At 39.7% G+C, this 24,918-nt stretch overlaps 1 protein-coding gene across 2 annotated transcripts in view; it reads right to left on the bottom strand.

Annotated features, from left to right (window-relative positions):
• Positions 1 to 21,189, bottom strand: part of NFX1 (nuclear transcription factor, X-box binding 1) — a 48,170-nt gene extending 26,981 nt beyond the window's left edge. Inside the window, exons 1-14 of one of the 2 annotated variants that reach the window (XM_072998477.2) lie at positions 20,868 to 21,189; positions 18,059 to 19,051; positions 14,315 to 14,476; positions 14,001 to 14,078; positions 10,827 to 10,932; positions 9,760 to 9,831; positions 7,002 to 7,141; positions 6,144 to 6,225; positions 5,829 to 6,046; positions 5,140 to 5,237; positions 3,990 to 4,020; positions 3,010 to 3,089; positions 2,790 to 2,898; positions 516 to 635 (exon numbers count right to left, since the gene is read on the bottom strand). In XM_072998477.2, the coding sequence (XP_072854578.2) occupies positions 516 to 635; positions 2,790 to 2,898; positions 3,010 to 3,089; positions 3,990 to 4,020; positions 5,140 to 5,237; positions 5,829 to 6,046; positions 6,144 to 6,225; positions 7,002 to 7,141; positions 9,760 to 9,831; positions 10,827 to 10,932; positions 14,001 to 14,078; positions 14,315 to 14,476; positions 18,059 to 19,051; positions 20,868 to 20,895 (2,317 nt within the window). In that variant the 5' untranslated portion in view covers positions 20,896 to 21,189. The remainder of the gene's footprint in view (positions 1 to 515; positions 636 to 2,789; positions 2,899 to 3,009; positions 3,090 to 3,989; positions 4,021 to 5,139; positions 5,238 to 5,828; positions 6,047 to 6,143; positions 6,226 to 7,001; positions 7,142 to 9,759; positions 9,832 to 10,826; positions 10,933 to 14,000; positions 14,079 to 14,314; positions 14,477 to 18,058; positions 19,052 to 20,867) is intronic. The other variant, XM_072998478.2, reaches the window with a different exon arrangement.
• Positions 21,190 to 24,918: the final 3,729 nt, after the last annotated feature.

Raw genomic sequence — 24,918 nt, 5'->3', positions numbered from 1 at the left:
CTACCATGTTGAATTTAAACCTGAAGCTATGACTGGTGCTTTGAATGAAGGAACCAGGTTGGAAACGGGAGGGGGCTCACAAAATCCTTAGAAAAGGCAGCAATGCAATGTGAGATCACTACATGGTTTTTGTCCACTGCCTCTTGTGTCCTCTCTGCTTTGAAACACAGGAAGGCATTTAATTGTGACTCAGATTAACTCATTCTATAGTACAGATCACCTCCCCTGAATACAAATCATATTGTTGCATGTTAGCCAGGGGGAAAAAAAACCAATCAGTGACAATTATTCTATTGACAAATATATTTTATTTAACTCCCCACTATCAAGATTAAGGTAGTATAAAAAATCTACTTGACTGAATCTACTCGTCACAGAAATCAGAAAGCAATAAATTTCAGTTTTCTCTCTCTCTTAACCCCCACCCCCATGGTTTGCTTCTCCATTAGCCAGTACACTGGGAAATATTTTCAATCTCTTTGGCAATTAAAAATACAGGTAAGTAAACATCTTACCTGGATGATCACATTCATGAGGTCTGGTACATGGTTTTTTACATTCTGGTGGTCGAGTACCACAAGGTATTGGGGGGTAAATCACTGATTCACCACAGTAACAAGTTAATTCCTCAAAACCTGTAGGAAACCAAAGTGAATTTTAACATAATTTCTACTCATAAAGTGGTTAATTGTTAAGGTATGATTTGGAGCTATGACTTAAAAAGTTTTCATTGGGAAGTGTGAAGAAAGTGAGAAATTGGGGGAACATGGATTTTGGACCTTCCTGGAAAATTCAGGCTTTTTTCAGTGCCTGGGAATGACACTGGGAGACAGGTGGGGGCAGATTTTGCCCACAAAGGAATGGAAGTACTGTAACATCTATGGTTTATCCTTGAGTAAAGACTTCAAGGTCAAGTTGGCTTGTTCCCTGGTAATGTACTAATTGGGAAATGACTTTGGCTGTGTGTAAAGAGAAGGGAGCAGAAATTGTTCTTGTCTTCGTAAACATTTGAGAGAATCTGAAGCCTGATTGGCAGACTATCTCAAAGGGTATAGAAGGTGATGAATAAAGTAGAAACAGAAGTTACTTTAGTTGGCTTAGTAATTTCTTAGGAGACATTATGCTTAATTATGCCAGTTTATTAAGAGTAGCTGCAAAATAATCAGTCAGCTCTTCAGCCCAGTCTGGAAGCAAGGTCATTGTATAATAAGACTGCCTTGCAAAGGCATTATATACATGGCTGACAGTCAAGCTGTGGGACAGAATTGAAAGCATATTGAAATACATAGAACATAGTACTGTTGCAATGTGTTAATATGAACAGAGATGGTATTTGCAGATTCTATAGCATGAACCCTCTGTACCTACAGTACTCTGGTTTTACAGGACCTTGGTGTATCACAGCTTTTACGTTAAATTTCTTCAGGCTCTGCAAATCTTAGTCACAACAATTATATTTATTATCATAGTGGTACTCTGCTAGATTCCAAGGTACAAGCTCTTGGAGTCATAGGAGGTACAACAACAAAAAATTCTGTTAACATTTTTTCCTTGGTGCATCAGATGCCTATAACTTTCAGGCCTTGGAAAAGAGAATGTTTATAGTTGGAAGGGAAAAAAACCAAGTGGAAGTGATCTAACTATAGGGAGACGGGAGACGCAAACATCATAATTCACTCCACGCTGCATCATACACACTGAATATAAATAACAATCAGGTAGTAGCCACAGTAACTGATGAGGACAATGTGGATTTTCCTCCATGGATTCAAATTGGCATGGTTGGGTGAGAACTTAAGAGTAATTTTCCATGAGTGTTCTTAACATGCTTAGAGGTTAAGGAAGTCACTTTCTTAAATATATTTTCATTCTTAAGAACTCTGGTGTTTTAGAGATGTATTCTCTCCGTTTTGATTCTGCCTTTTTAGGTTATAAGCCTCTGCAATTTTAGAATGTAAGCTATTGCAATTCTGAAAAATAATAAATACATAAATACATGATTTAAGCTCTGCCTACAACTTAAGTTTTGTTTTCAAACTAGTTCTGTTTGCAATCTTTCATAGCTGCAAGAATTTTGGCAATCACACACGCAGCTATTCACAAGTTGCAAGAATAGATTTATGTTTAAGCATTTGTGCCTACAGTTTTTCCATACCTATAAGACTTTTTGGATGTTCTCAACAACTTTGAATTATTTTTGTTCTTATAGAACATACAGTAGATGCAATGTAGATGAATAAAGCTGTAGAACTGAGCAAGCTGAATTTTGATATGATTGGAAATCACCGTCTGATCTCATTCTGGAATTAACCCTTGACAAACACAGGTTTCTGATTTTATGACTCTTAGGGCCGCTTTGGCTTCTTTTTTAAGGACAAAAGCGGGGCAAAAATATTTTAAACAAGCAAACAAAACAAATTCAGATGTCAGACTCCCTGACCAGACATAGTCTTTGTCAAATCTGGGAAACGGTTTCACAATCACGTCAAACAATTAGATTATTATATATCTCATAAGGAGGATGAACACTGAACAATTCTATGTACAACACCCAAGCCGTCTCAAGTTACCCTGTTGGATAACTTTTCAAACCAACCATATTATCTACAGATGATGACTATTTATCTTTAAAACTTACATGGTTGCAAGCAAAACAAGTGCTTTGTTTAGTCATAACTCAGATAACTAAACTTTCACTGGATTGTATCCAATCAAAAGAATGTCATTTTAAACAAAGGAAGATTATGAACATGGAAACTGAAGAGCATACAACCCTGATGTGCACTCACTGGTCTGCCAACACTTCTGACAGTTGCCACGGTGACAAGGTTCTTCACATCTATGGATTCCACAGTTGAGTTTGCGCCCACAAATCAAAGAGCACTTGTGTTCTTTATCCTAAAAAGAACATGAAATCATCAGAAGAAAAATATTTGTATCAAATATTAAAAGAACAAATTAATGATTTTTATACTGATCAAATTCCCTGGATCACGTTCATGAACTTACCACGCAGCAAAGTTCATTACATTTGTGTCGTCCGCATGATAATTTCTTGTTGCACCGTTTGTCACACAGGAATACACCAACTACAAAGCACAAAATATTTTTAATTCACTGCCATGCATTGAAAACTAACATGCCTATTTTGTGGCCCCCACTGCAACCTTATTCTGATAAGCAAACCAGTTTAGTCATTGCAAGACAGGTACAAAGACTTTATTCATAATATGTAGAAAGCAGAGCTCATTTAACCAGAAGGAGTAACCATCCCAGAATGTCTTCCCTGCATATTAAGATCAGCAGATAAAGTCATATTGAAGACGCTGCAGGCATTAGTTACTTATCTTGTAGTGATGCAATTATCTGAAAAAGTCCCTTCTCAGAAATAGCATTTACTCTATGAACCAGCCTCTCCTTGATTTCAAGTACTGTATATGCTGACACTACTATCATGTTGCCACAAGCTGAAAGTGTAATTGCTTCAATGGACCTTTCGTCACAGGTGATGCTGCCAACATACACTACAGACTAGTAGGTGGCAGCATACCAACAATAATATTTGATTTTATTGTTTCTGATTTTTACATTATTTTGCATCACACTGCAAAATAGTAAAAATAGTATAGAAACATATTTTTGTCAGCTTTTACAAGCAGTTCGGAAAACTGCGAATAAATTTCTCGAATACAATCTAATTAAGACTGATTCAACCTGCAATGCCTTCCACTCTGAATAATTTGAGTATGGAACTTCATGAGAACAAAGGCAACGATCTACATTTCCTGAGACAATGAGGGTTCCCAAAACTGGTAGACCAGGTAACATTTCTGCTAATGAAGCATGCACTTCTTTTTCATTGGTCAGTAATTGAAAGCTTAAGCTGAATGAGCTGAATTAACTTTGTGAATTTCATTCACTAAATTTAAGCACTGAATAGGCTTCTATCTCAGATTCATTATAAGTTAATACCTCTATAAGACATTTACCTTGATTTTTGAGGGAAGCACAGGGAACTTCCTAAAGAAAAGAAAATCAATTAGATCACAGCTATATACTGTATAATATTAGACTGGCATTCAGGACATGGCATAATAACCAGAACTGCACTTCAATTGCTACAGGGACCTTCTGCCCTAAGTCTGAATGTGTATGAACAGACTCAACAGATTGCAAAGAGGCTGGCTGTTCCCAAAGTACACAAAAAGTAACTTTTTGGGACAAAAGCAATGCAAGAGAGTAGCATGTGTTTCGCAATCAACACACTGACTACACTTGTCTTTGGAACTTCCAAAATACAGAAGTGATCAAGACATGCCTAGAAATATCTGAACCAAGTAAAGAACTGAATAGATCAGCAAGAGCTTGCATTGTACGATCCAGAGTCCCATGGGGCAGTTTTCAAAGAAGAAAATAAAGACACAGAAGATATTCTCTGTCATTCAGGATTCTCCAATATGTAATGGTATCTATTTTAATGGATCACTTGGACGTATAACCAGAAATCCACAAAGTGACACCCAAAGCCAAATTAGTTATGGAATGTATGAGAATATACATCAAAGTATTAAAATATTTTTTAAAATAGTGTTTGAGAGTTTGTACTTCATGATAATTTAAATTGCATAATTTGAAACTAGGTTGGCTCTTCACTGATTCAAGCCTAATGCACAAGATGAAATAACTAATATTCTTAGCCATGACCAAGTGCAAAATGGCAAATGATCAGCTGCTAAATATTAGCAATGCAAACATTTCAAAATATATTATGCAGACTGTGAAGAAAATATGCAAGATTATCATAAGGAACAACAAATTCAATAAAGGTTGCAAAAGGTTATAGCGGAAGACATACCTCACATGGCATTGGGGGTGGTAAATTGAGACTGTTTTGCAAAGTGAGATTGAAAATATCACACATATTTTAAAAGCAATATAACAGTCCACAAGTGGTGAAACAAGTAACCCTCCAGATGTTACATCCTGATCCCCTCACCCCAGGGCCTGATGGTGTATGAAATGCACTCCAGCAACATCTGGAGGGCCACATACTCGTATTCCCGTAATTCAGTGTGTCAGACAATTTTACTGTTCCTTCTCATTTTTGAAAGTCTGTTCCTCATTATTTTCAAAAATTACCTTTGCTTTTAAGGCACATCTACAATAAATCTTTGATGTGCGGGAACACTGCCCACATTCTCCCTCATGGCAGAGGTTTTCACATGTATGAACAGCATCTACACATAAGGAAGAGATTATCTTTAACTGAAGTTTGAAAAAAAAACTGCAGCAATACTTTCTGATCAAAATTACATATTTCATATCTGAGACAACAACATTGCTAGCAAACAACAACAAAACCCCACTACTTTCAAATCCCCTTTTGAAACATCTATAAAATGTAGAGGTGGGTAACAGATATTTATTTATTTGTTTGTTTACATTTATATCCCACCCATTTAGGGGACAAGCCACTACTCAGGTTGGCTGATCATTCATGACTGTTAAGTCACAGAGACTGTCTGATCAACAACCTTTGGGATTTGACAACAGATCCCAGTCCATGTATGATTCTATATCCATTACATCACATCACAGTGGGTTAATAATGTTCAATGTATTGGCTACTGTACATATGATTTCATCTCATTGGGAATACTACTGTTTAACCAAAATGCTTTCATGGTTTATCCTAGGGCCTAGTGGCTATATAGATGTGAGAAAATACTGCAAAGCATAAGGCACCATTTCAACAGAAATTTCATTCTGGGGAAGAAGAAATTCAAACACAAAGGCATTTTAAAGATGTAAACTAATACAGCAATTACCATAGCTACTACAAGGCAGAGGTTTCCCACATGTTCTTCCACATGATGGGATAGGATCTGTGCAAAGTTGACGCTCTCTACACCCCAGCTCTAATAATTTACTGAGAGGCGTTTGTCCACAAGGGCAACAATGCACTACTTGTGGAAGCCGTGGGCAGGGTTGGCATGACTGGGGATGGCATACTTGAGCACAGGTGTGCATTCCACAGGATAATTTTCTGAAATTAAAAAAATAATTTGTTACTAGTAAGGCTAGATGAATTCATAGGTATTGACAACATTACAGTCACACCATAAGCAGAACAAGTCCCTTACTTGCCACAAGTTCTCAGACAAGAGAAATGCTCTTCACTTGTTCCACACAACACTTCTCGAGACGTGCTTCCACAATAGCACACTATATAGGGAAACAGAATTGTGGGTTGGGGACACAAGTGGAAAGGGTTATCACAAAAAAGCATTGGGGGAAAGCGCATTTTCTGGAAAGAATAATACTTTCTGGAACAACAATGCTTGTACAGTATCAGTTTTAAAAAGAATGTTAACTATATCAAAGAGCTGAACGTAAATGTTGAAGTACAGTAGTTAACCATAATATAGTAGTGTATTCTCATCACAATGGAGTTACACAAATGGTAAAATGCTAGTCAGAATTGGCCAAGTGCAAATACTGTCCAGAGGTTTAAAAAAATACATCGGAAATTACATTAAATGTATTACTTTTTTGGTCAAACATTTTTAAAAACCTTTCAAATGGTAATGTTTTTAAAATTGAAATTGCTTCAGAGGTGGCGTGCTCCAGAGGCCACGTGAATCAGCATTCTCTTTTTCCAACATGAGAGATGCCTAAGCCTCTCCTTCACAACTGGATATATATCAGACATCTTGACCAAGTGGATTTATATCAGGTAGACAGATCCTATATGTCATTTTACCATTTAATTGAAAGAATCAGAAGAGCCAGTTGCTCATTGTTCTCTTTGTATATATTTATCTTCCTGGTCACCGACAACAACAACAATAGTTGTTGTTGTTGTGATTTTGGTTGCTCTTCCATAACTGAATTTATTAGATTGTATGAGTTATTTAAAAAACAGTCTGCAAATCTTGTACATGAAAAAAGAATAAGTGTGCTATTAAAAAAAACTAGGAAAGTTTCCATTCATCTCTTACCTTGCTGTACAGTCAGTTCACATGGCTGGCATTTTCCCGAATGGCATATCTGGGTACAATTATGTTTACCACAATTCAAAACATTCCCACATATATTAGTACACTGAATTGCAGCAGAATGCCCACAGCGAACAGAATGGCTGTAAAAGAAAACTAAATCAGTCACCAGGAATAGCATGCAGATCAGGAAATTGTAGTGATATTTATCATTGCCCATTATCTCTGAATGTTACTGCATAAATTTAGAGAAGGGTCTGTTAATATTAACAGGCAAGGAACTCTGAGGCTTTGATATGCACTCTGTTGAGGAGTTTGCTAAACTAAAGAGAACGTAATTTCGTAACAGCAAACCACAGGGATCTTTATTCAAACAGGAAAAATGCTTCTGGCAGAGCAGAGTTGGTGTGTGTTAAAACATATACTTTTGCACTGTTTGAAAATGAAAAAGCATTCTTTATAATTACACAGTTGTAGAAGCACACAGCAGGTTATACCAAAATATAACTTTGAACTAGCAGTCATTTTGTTTAGAAAAATACTTAGACACCTTTCTCAGATACAACTGTATTACAATTAGTCTGAGTTTATAATGCCTGTGAATAAAGTCATCTGAGAACTCAATCAGACAAATGCTATCCAAGATTAAAACAAAACAAAACATGAAATAAAACCCCTTTCTATTTGGTTACTCCAGCCAACATTCTAGCACATGAGCAAACAGGAGGCAAAGTAACATCCTTGTTAGTACTATGAGAAATCCAGCATGATCTCAGAAGTGTGTTTGTAAACCTGATGTGATAAAATTGGAAATTCAGTGCTATATTTCCTGGAAGATAGGATATAATGCAAAACTTGTGAATTCCTCCTTTCCTGGTACCATCTGAGATTAAGAAATCTATGCAATAAATATGCTTCTTACAAATCTGAAATAACCAGCTTTACTCTCTGATACAGTGGTTCCCAACCTTGGGATTCTTGGACTGCAACTCCCAGAAACTCCAGCCAGCACAGCTAGTGGTGGCGGCTTCGGGGAGTTGCAGTCCAAGAACACCTGAGTTACACAAGAGTGGGAACCACTGCTATAGTTGATTCAAAGCTATCCGATAAATTTTGTTATCTGTATCAAACACTATAACCACATGTGCCATGCCCTGAATCTTCATATTCATTAGAAAAGGTAAGTAGCCCTTTCATACGTTACAGTAAGACAACCAAACAAATAAATGTGTGCCCCCCATATTTTGCTCATTTGCTCCCTAATAAATTCCTCAGACACAAGTCTGAGAAAATGGATCTTAATAAATGTAAGCCTCCTTGGATCCTCCAGGAGAAAGGCGGCATATAAATATTTATATTTTAAAACAAACAAGTACACTTTGAAACAACTCTATTAGTCTTTAAGGGGCACAATACTGCTTTTGCTATACTACTACAATGACAGAAGGAACACTTTCTATTTCTAGAATGTGCAGCTTATGTTTAATCTGAGGATAAAATAAGGACCGCAGTGTTAAGAAAACAATATAGAAACTAGGTACCAATTCTGCTTCTTCTTCTATTTGTCTGACCCACCGGGATTAAACATCAATGTAAAACATGGCTTTTCCTAAACCAAGATCAGAGCTGCAGTGTAACACAATTAACTCCAACCTGCAATGCTCTGCTTTATACTTTGTGATTTAGCACTCAAATATACCTTTTCATACAAAACCCCTGCATGTCCATTTTTACATAATACACATGTGAGAGAATAATGTAGATTTCAGGGTCTGTGCACACACATTCTATAATAATAGCAACAAAAGAAAGTACAACTAAGAGAAAGAATAGATGACAGGTAGGTGGCAATTTCAAAAGCACAATCTAATCTAAAACTCTGCATTATAATCATACTACCACACACAAAAAGCAACTTAAAGCTGAAAACCTGAGCCTAATGTTCCTAAAATATTTACCTTTCACTATTTTTCTTAGTTTTAATAAAATGACAAGATTTCCTTCCAGGGTCAACCTAAGATAAAAACACCTTTAAAATAATAGGTCAAGAGAGAGAGAAAGGCCTTTTTGACATCTTCATTTTCCACATGAGTAGAGGTATGAAAAATAAAAGTTGAGGTTCATCCATAAATTATGCTGCACCTTGTCGGTTATATCAAACCTGCCCACAAATCATGAATTGTCTGGAATGTCTTAATGCCAGGAATCTCCCACACAACAGGGCACAATTAGTCATAACAGGAAGAGTTATTTGTGGTACAATCATGGAGGCAGCAAGCAACTGCTAGGCAATTAAAGCAGGGAGTGTGGTATCTACTTCTCATGCAGGTTTAGCTACAGAGCCTCTGTGAATTTCATTCCCATTTCCATCAGCTAATAGAGAAAAAACATACAGAACACTTTCGCTTGAAGACAACAATTCATAAAATATTCAAATTGCTGCCGTGCATTCCTCCTTAACTAGCTGAATTTTTAATCCCTAACTGCAATGTTTCAGGATTTCTAGTTTCATAACAGACTCACTGTCATTAAAAGCAGTGGCTGAAATTGAGAGGAGTGGATTGGATGGAACCCCATACAAAGATTTATACAATATATAGGTGGCATATAGCATTGGAGACTGAGATTGTGAGAAACAGCCTGCCAATTATCAAAGAATACTGGCAAAATATTGCAAAATATCGTTTTAATCTCTTTACTGACATCAGGAAAAAAATAATTCTAAATTATTTTGTGAAAAACTATCTAAAAATTATCTCACCTTGTGCGTCCACATTCACATTTTTTGGTCATGAAAGCAGGGCATGATGGGCAAGGTCCTGGATGACAGAGACTTAAAAACAAGAAATGTGTAACTTAATTTCAGCTTTGTAAATTTTCATCTTAATCTTATTTACCACAGCTAGTAAATATTTTCACCTATTGTTATTAATGTATGGTTAGAATTTTAATTTATGTAACAAGATTTAATAATTGTAGTACTTAAGTACTTCCAGCATGAAATGCTTTATAGCCAACAGCATTACATACATATGGAAGAAATAAACAATTTCAACCTTGCAAAGAAAATTGTGAACAATAATCACGAAAATCTGTACATGTTTACTTCCTAAAATGAATTCTGATGACAAGTGGATATTCCAAGGGTAAATAGGCAGTAGCAGCAGGATAATAGTCACTATGAGATATATACAAAATTGATCAAGGCACTGAAACCTCTCTGCCTGGTATGACTGGAAAGCTTGCCTGTTTCAGCCTGATGCTTCCCCACACAGCATGCCTATTTTCACAGCTGAGTCTTTTTCTCCAAAATGAAACCTCCAATTCTTAAAATGCCATATGCTATTTCAGACATATTTGCACCCTCCCACCTACCCTGCCATGCCTCACAAAACAAAGGCGGCTGGTAGATGTATAAATGAATGGCACAAACGCTGCCTCACTCTTCATTCAGGAGTGTGAATCACCTCTGGTGTTCCAATCATCTCCAACTCCAGATAACGTCAGTGTTCATGTAATGCTTCCCAATGATAAAAATTAACAGATAAGGGGGGAGGTGTTATTTCTCACTGCAAAAGAGATGGGCTGAGAGAAATTGGGGGACATATGAGCCTGTACAGTAGCTGCTTATACCTAATTGTCCTCATCACCAGCATCTGCACCACCCAGAGTTCTGCTTATGCTCTCATTAAACATATCTATGGCTAAATGGGCCGCTGATAAAACTACGCAACTCCTAATACTTAAGAAAAGGAGAATTAACCAGAATATTTTTCAAGAATTCTGGCATCTCATCTAGTTCACTGAACATTTCAAAAATACACTTACATGTTACACAAGTGCGGACAGTCTTGAGCTGATCTTCGCTTTCTACAGAGTTCTCCACAACTGTGTGGAATTTCATTTCTATTCCATTCAGGATTTTTCACCCTACCTAGAGAAGGAATCCAACACCAAAAAGGTTTATGCTTCTGCTCCAAGAGGAAAGAAATCAGATATGAGGTTATACAGTATTTAAAATGCAAACATTTCAAATTTTTAATTCTTAATGATGTAGGAAATTTTACGCCAATTCTTTAACACTTTACAAAAGACTAATATGACTTGTACAAGCAGGACAGCCAAATGCCCAATTAAAATTTTTGCAGCACACATAATTCATATCACTATTTTCTTCTTATAGACCTCTATAGTCCAGGACTACCTTGTCTACATGTGGTGCCATTAAGTAATGATACCCATCTGGAAATATAACTCAAGATCTCCATGGTTCTTACCAGTCTGCCTACAACTTCTCCCCCATATTCCTCCCTACTACATGATATTTCAGCACATCTCTCAGCTATTTAAGAACTCAAAACAGTTACACTCACAATGGCTAATGTTCTATTATAACTATTGAACATATGTCACTCAATCCAAGCAAGCTGTAGAAGATGGAGCTGAATGTTTCCATAGTGACAGCAAATTATGCAGCAGTAGACAAGATGTCAGATCCATGCCATATCAAACAGTATATTTCATATATATCCTTATCAAGACAGACAAACAAAATAGATCTGTTTTGATTAAATGCCTCTCCATGAGCATGCATGTATATGTACACAATTACATTATCTGGATAGGTGTTTCTGCCCCTCTTCAGTGTGGCCAGTCCCAGGATAGGCAACATGCTGGACAAATCCCACTGAATAAATTCCACCTATTGCAGTTGTCCTCACTGAAGAACAGTGAAGAAAAGCAAAGAAGCTTAGTATCAGGTTTGTTTATAAACAAACAGTCTGGTTTGGATCATAAATCAAGCTAACTAAAAACAGTTTGCATAAGAATGTTGAGACACATTCCTGAGCAAAGTGCAATGGAGTTTGCATAGCTACTGGGGAAAGGGTGTCACCATAAATCAGGCAAAAATCCACAGTTTAGGGCAGTTATTTGTCCTCTTCCATGTCCCATATCCTCAGTCATATCCCATATTTTTAAGGAGAGCCCCCTAATACTGTACATAGTTTTTTCAAGGCACAATCTACCTTCAGATCAAGGTCTATACAAAGGGCTTGAAAATTTTTAGAATGTCTCACCAGTCAGTCAAAAATTTCACTGGAAGCATGACCGGACTATAGCCTTGCAATTTATGTTTAAACTTAAAATTTAAATTTTAACTAGGCACTTTCTACATAACAATGTGTACAAACCCAAAATAAATACTGTATACCCTCAGACTTGGGTTTATTTATTATCTGCGTGCCTGCTCATTTTGAATGCTTTTTAATGTTTCCACCAAAAATAAAATTGAAAGCAAAAGCGTCTGGCCTCTTAAGGAGCCAGGTCGTTCGGTTGAAATCGGGAGCAGGAAATCTCCATATTCTCCAGCATGGGACTATTCTACATTCTCCTGCAGAGCTATGTATCTATGTGCCGCTCGAACTCTCTTCTCACGAGAAGAGGGCTGTTTTTCCTTTTGCAATGGGAAGGGAGGACTACAGGATGAAGATGTGTGTGTGTGCGTGAGAGAGAGAGAGAGAGACGGACTGAGGGTAAGGAGGCAAGAAGGGAGAGAGGGAGGGAGGGAGCTGTGGCTTGTCAAGCAGCATTTTTTCACTCGTCACAGAGGAATGGACAAGTAGATTTTTCAAGTCCTGTCTATATGCCTAAGCAAACTGTTTTCCCAAGAACTGCTGACTGTAATTACCAGTATCAATTATAGCTTGAAAACGGTTGTGTGATGGAGATATATGATCTGCTTGAACCATATTTAAAGCAAAATAGAAATAAGAATACAATATGTACATCTGATGATTATTACTTCTGATAAACAGAAAGTGAACAATCAAGAATGTCTTCGTTAGCCTCTTGACATTCAATGTTTGACACAGGCCTTCCCCTTTGCTTCCAGAAATTTCCATTTTGCACTACTGTAATCCATGCCATCCTTGTTAATCTTTTAAAACCATGCATCCATCTCATCTGTGGTCTTGCTATATTCCTTTTCAAATCCAAGGTCATGCCTGAGGAATGTATTCCTTTATTCCAGGGCGCATATACTTGTTGCAGGTTGTGGTCGGTCCGTCTTCATTTTAATGATGCTATTTGTTCTTTTACATCTATCACTTTTGTCTCTTTGTTGAATAACTTAATTTCTTAACTGTATCTATTCGTCTGATATTTCGCATCTGTTTTTCCATTGCTCTTTGAGTTTTTGTGAGTTTTTCCAGATTTCCACAACAACATACTGGGAATATACATGGATCATAATGAATCTTAACTTTAGAGATGTTAAATATAAAAGACTTTTTTTTTAACAAAAGCTGACCATGCTAATCTTATTTATCACTCCACACATTTCTGCTTTCCAATTAAATTCTGATTAAACTATTTTAATTAATTAATCAAGTTAATTCTGATTAAGCTACCTATTCAGAAACTGAATTAATAATAATATTATTATAAAAATGTAGTGGAAGCTTCATAATACTAAGTTGGAAAAATTCAGTTTTCCTACCAAAGGAACACGTGCTAAAGTTATCAGATTTTCAGAATTACAGTGGTGCCTCGCTAGATGATAATCCGTTCCACTGAAATCGCTGTTTAGCGAAATCATTGTCTAGCGAAAAGCATTTCCCCATTGGAATGCATTGAAACCTGTTTAATGCGTTCCAATGGGCAAGAATCGTTGTTGTCTAGTGAAGATCGGCCATAGGAAAGCCGCTTTGCGAACCGCCGATCAGCTGTTTAAATCGAAGCTTAGGTCCCGAAAACACCTATTTGCGAGCGCGGAGGGAGCTGTCAAAATTGTTGTCTAGTGAAAATCAGTTTGCGAAGCAGGGACCAAACATTGTCCAGTGAAATTCCTCCATAGGAACCACTGTTTTGCGAATCGCTATAGCGATCGCAAAAAGCCAATGTCTAGCGAAAAAACTGTCATGCGGGGTAACTGTCTAGCGAGGCACCACTGTAATCTTTATGAAGTGATAGCAGGCTAATCTAAACGTGAAAGATACTCACCACAGAAACAGGTATAAATATTAGGAACTTGAGAGGAAACATTTTGACAAGCAGGACATCGCCAACCACTGTTGCCATCTGCCAAAAAAGGGGGGAGGGAAATACAATTTTTTTTGTTTTTCAAAGAAAAACAGTACTGCAACACGACAAATATCTTTTTATAAGTTTTACATAAAATTCAAACAAAGTTTCCGTGCATGAAATTAGTAAAGGAATTAAAACAATACGTTTATACTACAGTACCTGGAAGATGACAGAATCTATAGTTTTGGCATTGTGATTTTCTCAATATGTTTAGCAAGCAATGTACTAACCTTCAGTCTGTGCTGCAGGAGATCTTGCCCACTTCTTAATGCAGCTCAAGTGAAATACATGATAGCAATTCTGACAGCTCCACACTGGGGCCACCACACGGATCACCTCACAACATACCATACATTCATACTTTTCTGAGGTAAGCTGCTCTATAAGAGACCCTAAGAGAGACAAAAAGAGATTTCTATACCTGTGCACAAACACATTGCTCACTTGTTCAGTAAACACAAATTCTGAACCATAATACTGTTGAATAAAGTTACTGAAGCACATCAGTGCTATATTGACTTTAATTTTGCCAATTCATGTATGGAGTTTATTAGTGCTCTGGGCTGCATTCCCAAGCAACCTGACACTGAGAAGACCTGGTCTCACAAGCTGGTGGCTGCTACCGGCCTCACACCATCCACAGAGCTGTAACTTGATCAAAAGGGCTAAGGCCCTGCAGCTGCCACATGCCAGCCCTCATTTTCATTGCACCATGGAGCTTTGGTCTCAAGCCTTTGGCTCGCATGCATGATACTATGGTATCTCCGTTTTCATGATATGTTCTTCAACCTTTTAATCTTACCATGAACATGCACACATATAAACACATGCATACATTGCATGTACATACCACTATACAGTATATTCTGTACAGATAATAAAACTCTCTTTCTCTCCCAACCACCAAAGAAACTTCTTTAGAGCTTATGTTGTTTTTAAAATGAATAAATTCTGATTATAGAATTTAGTGTCTAGAGCTCACAAAGACTTAAATACAGGACAGATATGCTGTGTCAAACTTTATTTATACTTACAACTTATGTGGGCAACATCTACATCAGGGTAGGTTTGATTTAAATTATGATTTAAATAATATTTTGGATTTTTTGGATGTCTTAAATTTTAAAAATGATTTTTATTTAAATCATGATTTAAATCAATTTAATTTTTAAAAAGCATGGATTTTTATCCACCTTGATCTACGTGAAATGTTGACACATCAGCAGCTTAAAGTCTAGGCATGAAATGATGGTGGTGCACAAAGCATAGATGTGAAGAATTTGGTGCAAGGAGTACCTGCTTCAGTGCAAGGTGTAGCTGGGGAACATGTGGAATTGCTGATAGAAGCGAGGACATTACCTGCAATTCGCTTCAAAGGAAATTCCAGTCATATAAAAGATCATATTTCAGGACTACTGAATGGCTTTTCTCCTCTGTAGTTGCTCTGAGGCTTAATGTTTACCAAAATGGGCAAACAAGATGATGTCACAGAATGACTCTACAACACCTAATGATGTTGTTGTTTAGTCGTTAAGTCATGTCCGACTCTTCGTGACCCCATGGACCAGAGCACGCCACGACCTCCTGTCTTCCACTGCCTCCCGGAGTTTGGTCAAATTCATGTTGGTAGCTTCGATGACACTGTCCAACCATCTCGTCCTCTGTTGTCCCCTTCTCCTCTTGCCTTCACACTTTCCCAACATCAGGGTCTTTTCCAGGGAGTCTTCTCTTCTCATGAGATGGCCAAAGTATTGGAGCCTCAGCTTCAGGATCTGTCCTTCCAGTGAGCACTCATGGTTGATTTCCTTTATTTCACCTAATGATACACAGGGACGTGGTGGCGCTGCGGGCTAAACCGCAGAAGCCTGTGCTGCAGGGTCAGAAGACCAAGCAGTCATAAGATCGAATCCATGCGACGGAGTGAGCTCCCGTCGCTTGTCCCAGCTCCCGCCAACCTAGCGGTTCGAAAGCATGCAAATGCAAGTAGATAAATAGGGACCACTTTGGTGGGAAGGTAACAGCGTTCCGTGTCTAAGTCGCACTGGCCATGTGACCACGGAAGATTGTCTTCGGACAAACTCTGGCTCTATGGCTTGGAAACGGGGATGAGCACCGCCCCCTAGAGTCGAACATGACTGGACAAAAAAAATTGTCAAGGGGAACCTTTACCTTTACTTTTTACCTAATGATACAGTGATATAATTCCTTGCCCTTTGCTCTCATTAGCTAGGAAAACATGGACATTTCAAAAAGAGACACAATCTCTCTTCTGTTGCAGGTCTGTTGCTTCTGTGTAAGGGTAAATTTATGCAACAAGAGCTGAGAAAAGCTGACACACTATTTAAATTTCAAAGACTTAATTAGTATTAATTATTAGTGATAGTATGTTAGTATTCAAACAAGTTACCTATCCTCTCAAGTGAATTCAGAAAAAAATGTGCTGAAATGGGAACCTTAAAGTGGGATCAGAAACTGGCAGCATCAAGACTTCCATCATAGGAGAGGGTTGTGTGGTTAAATAGCACTGTCAACAAGAATAAGTGGAAGCAGGTGAGCTTCATCCCACCTGCTTCCTTCTGGCGCACCCAGTTGTTTTCATGGCTCAGTTGTTTTCCATGTCCACCATGCAACACAGAAAAATAAACTCTCATGGTATTAAAGCTCAGCTAGCTATTACTGTACTTCATACTATCTTCCAACTATCAAAACTCCTTCCAGTATTCCTCTTCAATCCTGATTGTGTGATTTCATCTGACAAAACGAAACACCACAAGTCATTTACAAGGACAGGGCATTTCAATTCACATATTCTATCTAGAAAATCCATTGATTTCCATCATTGTAGCAGGTGTTCTAATCTTCTGCAAGAACTCCTTCAGATATGCAGCATGGGTACAACAGCCATCAAACAGCAGGCAATGTCAGAACACCAGTCTGCTCAGCAGTACAAAAAAGATGAGAGACTGCACACAGCAGTGCTGTTATCAATGCTACTGCACAATTTCCCCAAGCAACATGACACTGTATTTCAGGAAGTTACTTTTTATTACAATATTTTATTATTATGGTTTCACATTCAGCAGTGATTAAAAATATAAATTCTACTGTGACTCATTCCTCAACAGCTATGGAACCTTGTTTGTCTGCCACAGAAACCATAGTGCTGTAGAAACTTTGGGACCTGTTCTAATTTGCAATGAAAAAGACTAGGCCTGTTGGGCTCATCCACTGCTCCACATGAATTGAGAGTAGACAGTGACATATAACCCAAACCTTCCTGCCAGCATAATATTGCTGGGAGAAAATATACCATGGGAGGCAAGTTGTTCTCCAAAGAAGCTTCTTGGACATGACTGGTCTTTCATACTGAGGAACTCCTGATAAGCTTCTAAGCAATCACTCTTTTTTTTCCAAACATTTTGAAAACCAATAATACACAAATTGAAAAACAATTTGTATCACTATTATTGATCACGCCCTGTTCAACATGAAGAAGTTAGAACAAAATCTAACAAAACACAATGTTTCACTTGTTCACCCAGTGGTGCATATTCTGTTGCTACAATTTTAAGTCATATACCATAACAAAAAAAATTGCTTAAGTGGTTGTTGTGGGTTTTTTGGGCTCTTTGGCCGTGTTCTGAAGGTTGTTCTTCCTAATGTTTTGCCACTCTCTGTGGCCGGCATCTTCAGAGGACAGCACTCTGAAGATGCTGGCCACAGAGACTGGCGAAACGTTAGGAAGAACAACCTTCAGAACACAGCCAAAGAGCCCGAAAAACCCACACCAACCATTAGATCCCGGCCGTGAAAGCCTTCGTGAATAAATTGCTTAAGTGTTTCTTTCTTACACATCCAACACACAAGCAGCTTTGGGACTTAAAAAACAATTAAACTAACTACAAAGGAAAACACTCTTACAAAACTACACTTATCTGAGCAGTTAGGCCTAACCCAGATTAAGAGAGAATTACCTGTATGAGTTTCCTTACTCTTTGGTGCATCATTTTGCTTTTTCCAGCGCCTGTTTTTATATCCTTCTTGAAGCAGAGGCTTTCTGCCATCATGAGTAGATGCTTGGCACAATGGCTGTTTCTGTGCCACAGTCACAAAGTTTGAACCTCTTTCGTGTATCACAGATTCTTTCTTCTTCTCACTGCTGCGTTCTTTGGGAGGATGTGGAAGAGACGCATTCTTAACATGCTTGGCATTTTTACTCCTGGATGTATCTTGCCTTTTGCCAGTCTCTTTATTCCATGAAGGGTCCTTAAAATATCTGTTTGCAAAAGGGTACCTTCTTCGTGCAATGCTATTGTCTGAAAAGCCATCAGACACTGCTTTTCCAAGAGAAGCTTCAGAAGAGTCTGACTGAGTCAGATCTAGCATGTTATCGGAAGTCTTGTCTCTCCATTTAGAGGTTACTCTTTTATCCCTTTCAGGTGGATGCTTCTCCTTTTCTTTCAACCCTCTTCCACGTGAATGCATCAAATATGTCTTCTTTGGCTTCGCTCCTCTATTATCTGCAGTAGCAGCCTCTTTTTCGCTATCTGAAGAGTTGTCACTATAATCTCTAGGATTCATCCTCCGTCCTGCAACCAATCTGCTATCTAAACATATAGGACCTTCTGAGGTCCCACCAGCTGTTTGCTTTATCTGATTTTTGCCATGTGTTCTATCACTCCTTGTTCTTTGCCATCGTTGAGACTGTAAGTTGCGGCCTTTAGTTTTACCCATACTGCTGAAAAGTGATGAATCTGGTTGACATCTACGTTGGCTCTCTGGACTGTAAAACGTATGCCTATCTGCAGAAGAACTTTCATATTTACTGTGCCTAGGTTGAATAGGGGGTGGTATAATGTTTCTGCTTGAATCTCGATCCAATTCCAGTCTGGACTGACTGCTCCAGTTTAGACTGTAAGTCTGCCTTTCCCTTGGAATAAAGTCAGCTGCATCTGGATTTAGCAAATCTAGGAAAAAGGGAAATGTATACACTAAAACAAGTGTTTTACTATTCTGAAAACCCCAGTTATATCAGCCAGGGAAAGTAATGTGAAAACACTGTCATTTCTTCAGTTTATACATTTAGGCTTTGAAAAAATTACTGGGGGGGGGTTGAAACTGAACAATAGGCTGGCACAACTTTTATCGACATAATTGTATCTTGGACTAAAATCCCCTGATAAAAAGATTAAGATCACAGTGCTAGCATTATCCCAGCCAATTAATGCAACATTATGCCCAATAACCACAAGCACTGCAAAGCTGTATCTCCGAAGCAGAGAATGCCAACATACCTTAGTATCAGTATATTTTATGAGTGTTGTCTACTTACTATGTTGCAATCCACTGTCAAATTCTCAAGACACTCCTTGCTGTTAATTTACTTAGGTAATTGTTTTTCCCAATCAAAAACAATTTGACAGTTCTCATGTGTAATCAAGCCCAAAGAATAACGGCTGGAATCCTGTTGCATAGCACAATAAGTCACACTAGAGTAGGCCCACTGAATCACTGATGAGTGAGACAATTCCTCTACAGTTCAATTGATTCAAATGGCCTACTAAGTTGAGACTTACTTTAGTACAGTAAGCCAGATTTAGGGTAGGCCACTTCAAACAATAGAACTTGCAGAGGAGTTGATTCACTAAATTTCAATTGATTAATTGGGTCTATTTAGGGTGATTTACTACATGAAGTAACAGGATTTTGGTCACTGCTTTGTATTTAAAATGACATTTTAAAAGATGCAATCCATTTAAACAGAACAAGTAAGAAGACAGAACTGAAAGAATAGAATTCTATTTTTAAATACCTCTCATTTCAAGCAATCTTACCACAGTGGTTCTCAATCAAAACAGGCGGTGGCGGGGGGGGGATGTTTTAGGGGCTCTCCGAAGAGCGTGCTTGTACAAAACGTTCAACAGGATTACAGTCTTCTCCTACTCAAACTGCAATCTCTGCTGAACACGGACAAGATAATGCAACGCTTCAGTAATGCAGTGCCAGTATGGATAACGATTCGTCTGAGGGTATCCCAGGATGACCTGTCATGCGTTTATTTCCACCCTATGGGATCTTCCCGGTGTTGACTCTTTCTGGCTGTACAGTAGCTGGCACCCTGGAGGTTCAAGATGCCCCTTTCTGCGTGAGCATCACATCTGTTGATGCAAAATCCACTGCAGTAGATCACGCTGGGGAAGGAAGATTCCCCTCCTCCCCTCCCCCCCCCCGCCCGCTAGGATGGCTCTCCTGATCCCCAGCTTGTCCCGCCCGGCATTTTGCCCACTTGAGCCTCCTTCCTAAGATATGCAGATGTGGTAGATGAGTCGTAGGGAAGGGGTCCGTGTGGAACAAATCCACGAAATATACGCACAGCAGTCGCAATGGTTGGTGCCGCCGCCGCCGCCGTTGTGAAAAACGAGTAGTTTTTCCCTTCCCTTCCTCGTGTTTACAGCCCAGGAAGCCAGGAAATAACTCGCTCCACAACATTTCACCGTCACCCCCTTCCTTCCTTCCCTCCCCCCCCCTCACTCCGCGGACGGTACCAGCTTTTCGAGTTAGGGCGAAATTGGGTGGAAGGGCGATGGCGGGCAGGGGACCCCGAGTGAAGCCGAGGCAGAGGGGTGAACTTCCCCGGCGGGGACAGGACGGGACGGCCTCCCCCCCCCCCGGGTCGGTCGAGTCACACGAGGCGCCTCGCCATCCGGGGCTGGGCTTCCCCCTCCCTCGCCAGGCCCTTCGGCCACGACGGCCTGCCCAGTTCGTCCCTTCTTCTCTCCTTACCTGAGCTCGGCACAGATGCCTCCGCCATGCCACACGCCAGCCCCGGGCCAAGAGCCGAGCGGACGTGTCCCCGAAGCCAGCTCCCGCCCGCCCTTCCTTCCTTCCGCCCGGCCGCTCGGCGAGGAGCTCCTTTCTTGCCCCACCGAGAGACACGCAGGCGCCAGGCTCTGCCCGCCCATCTCCTCCCAGCCCCCGCCAGGCGAGAGCGCCCCCCTTCTCTCGCGGTGGGGCGGCCTGCCCGGGCGGACCGGAGGCAGGCGCTGCGAAAGGCCGCCTGAGGAAACGGGGGTAGTAAAGGCGGGCGTGGAGGGGGTCGTTTCAGCGCCGCAGGTCGGGTCGATGGGGGGGGGGCGCGCAACAACCCCGGCGTGTAGGTGCGCAAACACGAGGCCAGTCTCTCTGCTTCTTCCCAGGGGGAACGAGGTACACTCCTCGTTTTTCACAACAGCCCTCAGGAAGGGTTTGGGGAAAGGGCATTTCTGAGTGCCGGTGACTTTCGTGCCACTGCCTTAAACGCCATCCTCAAGCGCACTTAAAACCCGCCGTTTTGGGAACCTTATTTATTTGCACATTCATCTCCGAGACATCTGGAGCTTGTTCAGGTTTTCCTGACGGAAAGAAGAAGAAAAAAACACCACACAAGACGGCACCTAGTATGAATGCAGCCTAGGATCCTCCTCTGCCTCCAAGCCCTGACAACGAGACACAACAGTTGGCTCTAGCCTTATCAAGCAGACTGAGGCATCTTATCTCCGATGGCGGCGGTGGGGAGGGAGGGCACAGAGAAGAAGCTGGGATATGTTAGTGGTCAGAACTGGAGGTGTAACAAGAGTCACCTTGTGCCATTTCAGCTGTTCTGCGGCCCCAGATGAGGTAGAGGGAAATGCCCTCTTAGATTCAGCTGCCAGTCTGGACAACTTTTGTACATGGAAAGAGAGGGAAGATGGTGGTCTTAACTTCAGCCAGGCAGCTGAACGTCTTGGAACACCCTTTCCTTCCTAAAATGCAAGGAAATTGATATAGCCCAAGCACCAAGACCCCTTTGAGTCAAGTCTGGAAGAAACTGGAATCCATTTCCGTCAGATTTATTATTATTTTTTACCTTATAAAGGAGACACCTGCCTTTACTATCTATATGATGAAGATGAATTCAACCAGAAAGCTTTCCTTGACCCAAAAAGATACCATGGCGGACAATGCTTTACCTGCTGAATATTTCACCTCCATGCAGCTATTTGAAGCAATAAATGTCTTGCTAGAATTATCCTAGAGAGCTAGCAGGCTGGGATATGTGAAATAATTAAGTCAGACACTACAGAATTCTCTCATTGTACAGTGCTCCTTCATCCAAGAGCATGGAGAATGTGTGTGCTGTAATTCTATTGGAATACTGTACAGTAGTACTATTTGAGCCTGAAGATCTTAAGCTATAAACATTCTCCCTTTCCCACCCTGAATGGAACAAACTAGGATATTGGCAGGAAAGGAGAAATGTGTCTGTCTGTGACATTTTTTCTTATAATGCCTATATAGCATGCCTGAATATATAAAATTTCCAACACCCAAATTTCAGTGCTCACACAGCTAGTATTAGAGGACAGCACTGCAAGGTTGAATTATAGCCTTCCAAAGAAGTTCAAGCTTGAGACCCTCTTGTTTCACATTTCGAACTGTCCCTTATATTCCCCATCATATTGTGAGGAGAAAAGAGCCTGACCAAATCTAGTGTCAATTCAATTGTACCTTTCAGTGAAAAATGTTAGCAGAAATTAACCAATTTTTCAGTGGCCACATGTGTTTTAAGTAATCCACCCTGCCCCCTTTGTAAGCTGTTTCACTCCTTTCTGGCACAGCATTAGAGCTGCAGTTTATTTGGTGCAATTGGAGCACTCTTGATTACCCCATTCTGCAATCTGGTTGCTTAATTCGCTTCCATATAAAGCTGTGGGTGTTGTTCTCTTGAGTAACATCCTGGTGATGTATGCAGTGGGTTTTGACAGTAGAAAGGGGAGCAGAGCAACTTTTTCCTCTATTTTTCTATTCTTGCAATTAAAAAATATCCTGAGCAACTTGGTGCTATTTTAGATATAAGGGAGTACGAGCTAGACTGATGTATTGCTGTAGTGCTATGCCACTTACTAAATTAAACAACAAAGCCATAGCCCACAGAATGACAGCCACAAGGCAGGGGAAAGGGTAGGGGTGGAGGACATCAGCACTTGAAAGGGGGAGAAATGAGAGCAATCTGAAGGCAGCCTGGATTATTGACATGGGAGAAGAAATACCTCGTTTTAATGGAAAGATTTTTCAAGTGTGAGACAAAATAGGTCACACCAAGGATAAGAGCTTTCTAGACATGGGGATGAAGTGTTGGTTCAGCGGTTCATGCAAATTCGTTTATTGGCCAAACAGATATTTGGTGCTTAAAGTTCTGCCTCTTCCAGTGGGCATCTACTCAGGTAGTGCCCTGGCTTCCCTGTTTTGCCTCCTCCAGGCCTTGCCTCTGAGGAGGCAGGGCCTCAAAGCCTGTCAGAGGAGACGGGGATTTGAAGCACCAAACACCTGTTTGGCCCCCAAATAACTGGCTCAAACAAACTGCTGGACCATCTGTAGAGCCTTCTAAATGTAACCCAGATTGTTCCAAATTCCCCCATCTAGTGACACCCTTAGTCTGGATTTCTCCTGTATGGGAGTGCAGTTCTTATATCATGTTAACCATTCCAAAAATGTGCATCCGGATTCCTGAAGCTGTAATTCAACGGTAATACATTCATCCACATAGTACCATTTGTTTTGTGTGGAAAATTGCTAGTCTCTCAAATAATATCTGTATCTTAGTAATGGCATGTCAGGACAGGAGATGGGGATGCATCCAGCCAAGACAATTTCCGTATTCTGTCTACAGAATTAGGAGCAGATTGCAGCAAGCTGGCATTAACAGTTTTCTTCACAGATTTCCTTCTTTAATCATTGTATCACAATGTCAATATATTTTCACCACAAAAAATAAGAAAAAAGACAAAGGGAACCATGAGTATGAAATGAACACACACATATGAAATCTAGAAAGATTGGAGGTGGTAATGATGAAACAGACTATACAGCTTTAGAATTTGTGCATACCCTTTCTTGAAAGGGTTATATTCTAAATTAAACTAAAAATGGCTTTTCTATTTCAGGTCTATTCTCAATCCATCCACCTCATTCCATTTTCAGGAATTTACCATAAAAATACATGTTGGGTGACATGCTTAGGGGTAATGCCCACATGTGAAAGTCCATGTTCTACAATAATAATTCTGCTTCCAGGCTTTCTAGTTAGTTCTTTTTCTCTCATGTTGGATAAAGCATACTGATTGTGGTTTTTGTTGCATATAACAAGTCAAACAGCTTGAGCCTACTCCGTCTTCCGTAATCACAAATATAATAAAGTGGGTGTTTAAAAGAAAGCTGAAAGGCAAAATCAGGAAGGTCAAATCCCTTAAGGATACTAGGAGACTAATAAAACCCACAATACAAGCTCAGCTAAAATGTATACCACAGATAGGAAATGTACAAAGAAGAAGATGATGCCAAGGGAGTTAATGATCCCAATAAGAGAGCTAAAAAGACAAAAAGGCTTCTGTTGCCCTATAGTTTGACCTCTGTCAGTATTTTGTGAAGAACAAGTATATTCAGAGAAGGTCCATGAAAAGGTGGATTGGTGGTGGCCAGTCATGACCACTATGGGCAATATTTTTGTTGTGGGTGTGGAGGATCAGCCATTTAAGTTTGTTACAGTAAAAGTTATAATAGTTGTGTGGCACTTTGAAGACTATGAAGTTTTATTTGGTATAAACATTCATGAACTTTGAACAATATGAAAAAGACATGACAAGTCAACCTACTCTATTTAGCAATCAGAATATTCATGTGCTCTTTACCCTTTCCTCCTTAGTTAACCTCTTTTTAAAAAGCAGACGTCTTCCCAATGAGAGACATAAAAAGAGAACACAAAGTCTGACAAAACAATAAGTTGGCAAGTGAAAATATTACATTGGGAAGACATGGA

Source organism: Pogona vitticeps, chromosome 4 (genome assembly GCF_051106095.1).
Source record: "Pogona vitticeps strain Pit_001003342236 chromosome 4, PviZW2.1, whole genome shotgun sequence".
Classification (NCBI taxonomy): Eukaryota; Metazoa; Chordata; class Lepidosauria; order Squamata; family Agamidae; genus Pogona; species Pogona vitticeps.
Note: the sequence above shows the minus strand (reverse complement) of the source record. Positions and strands in the feature narration are given on the sequence as shown.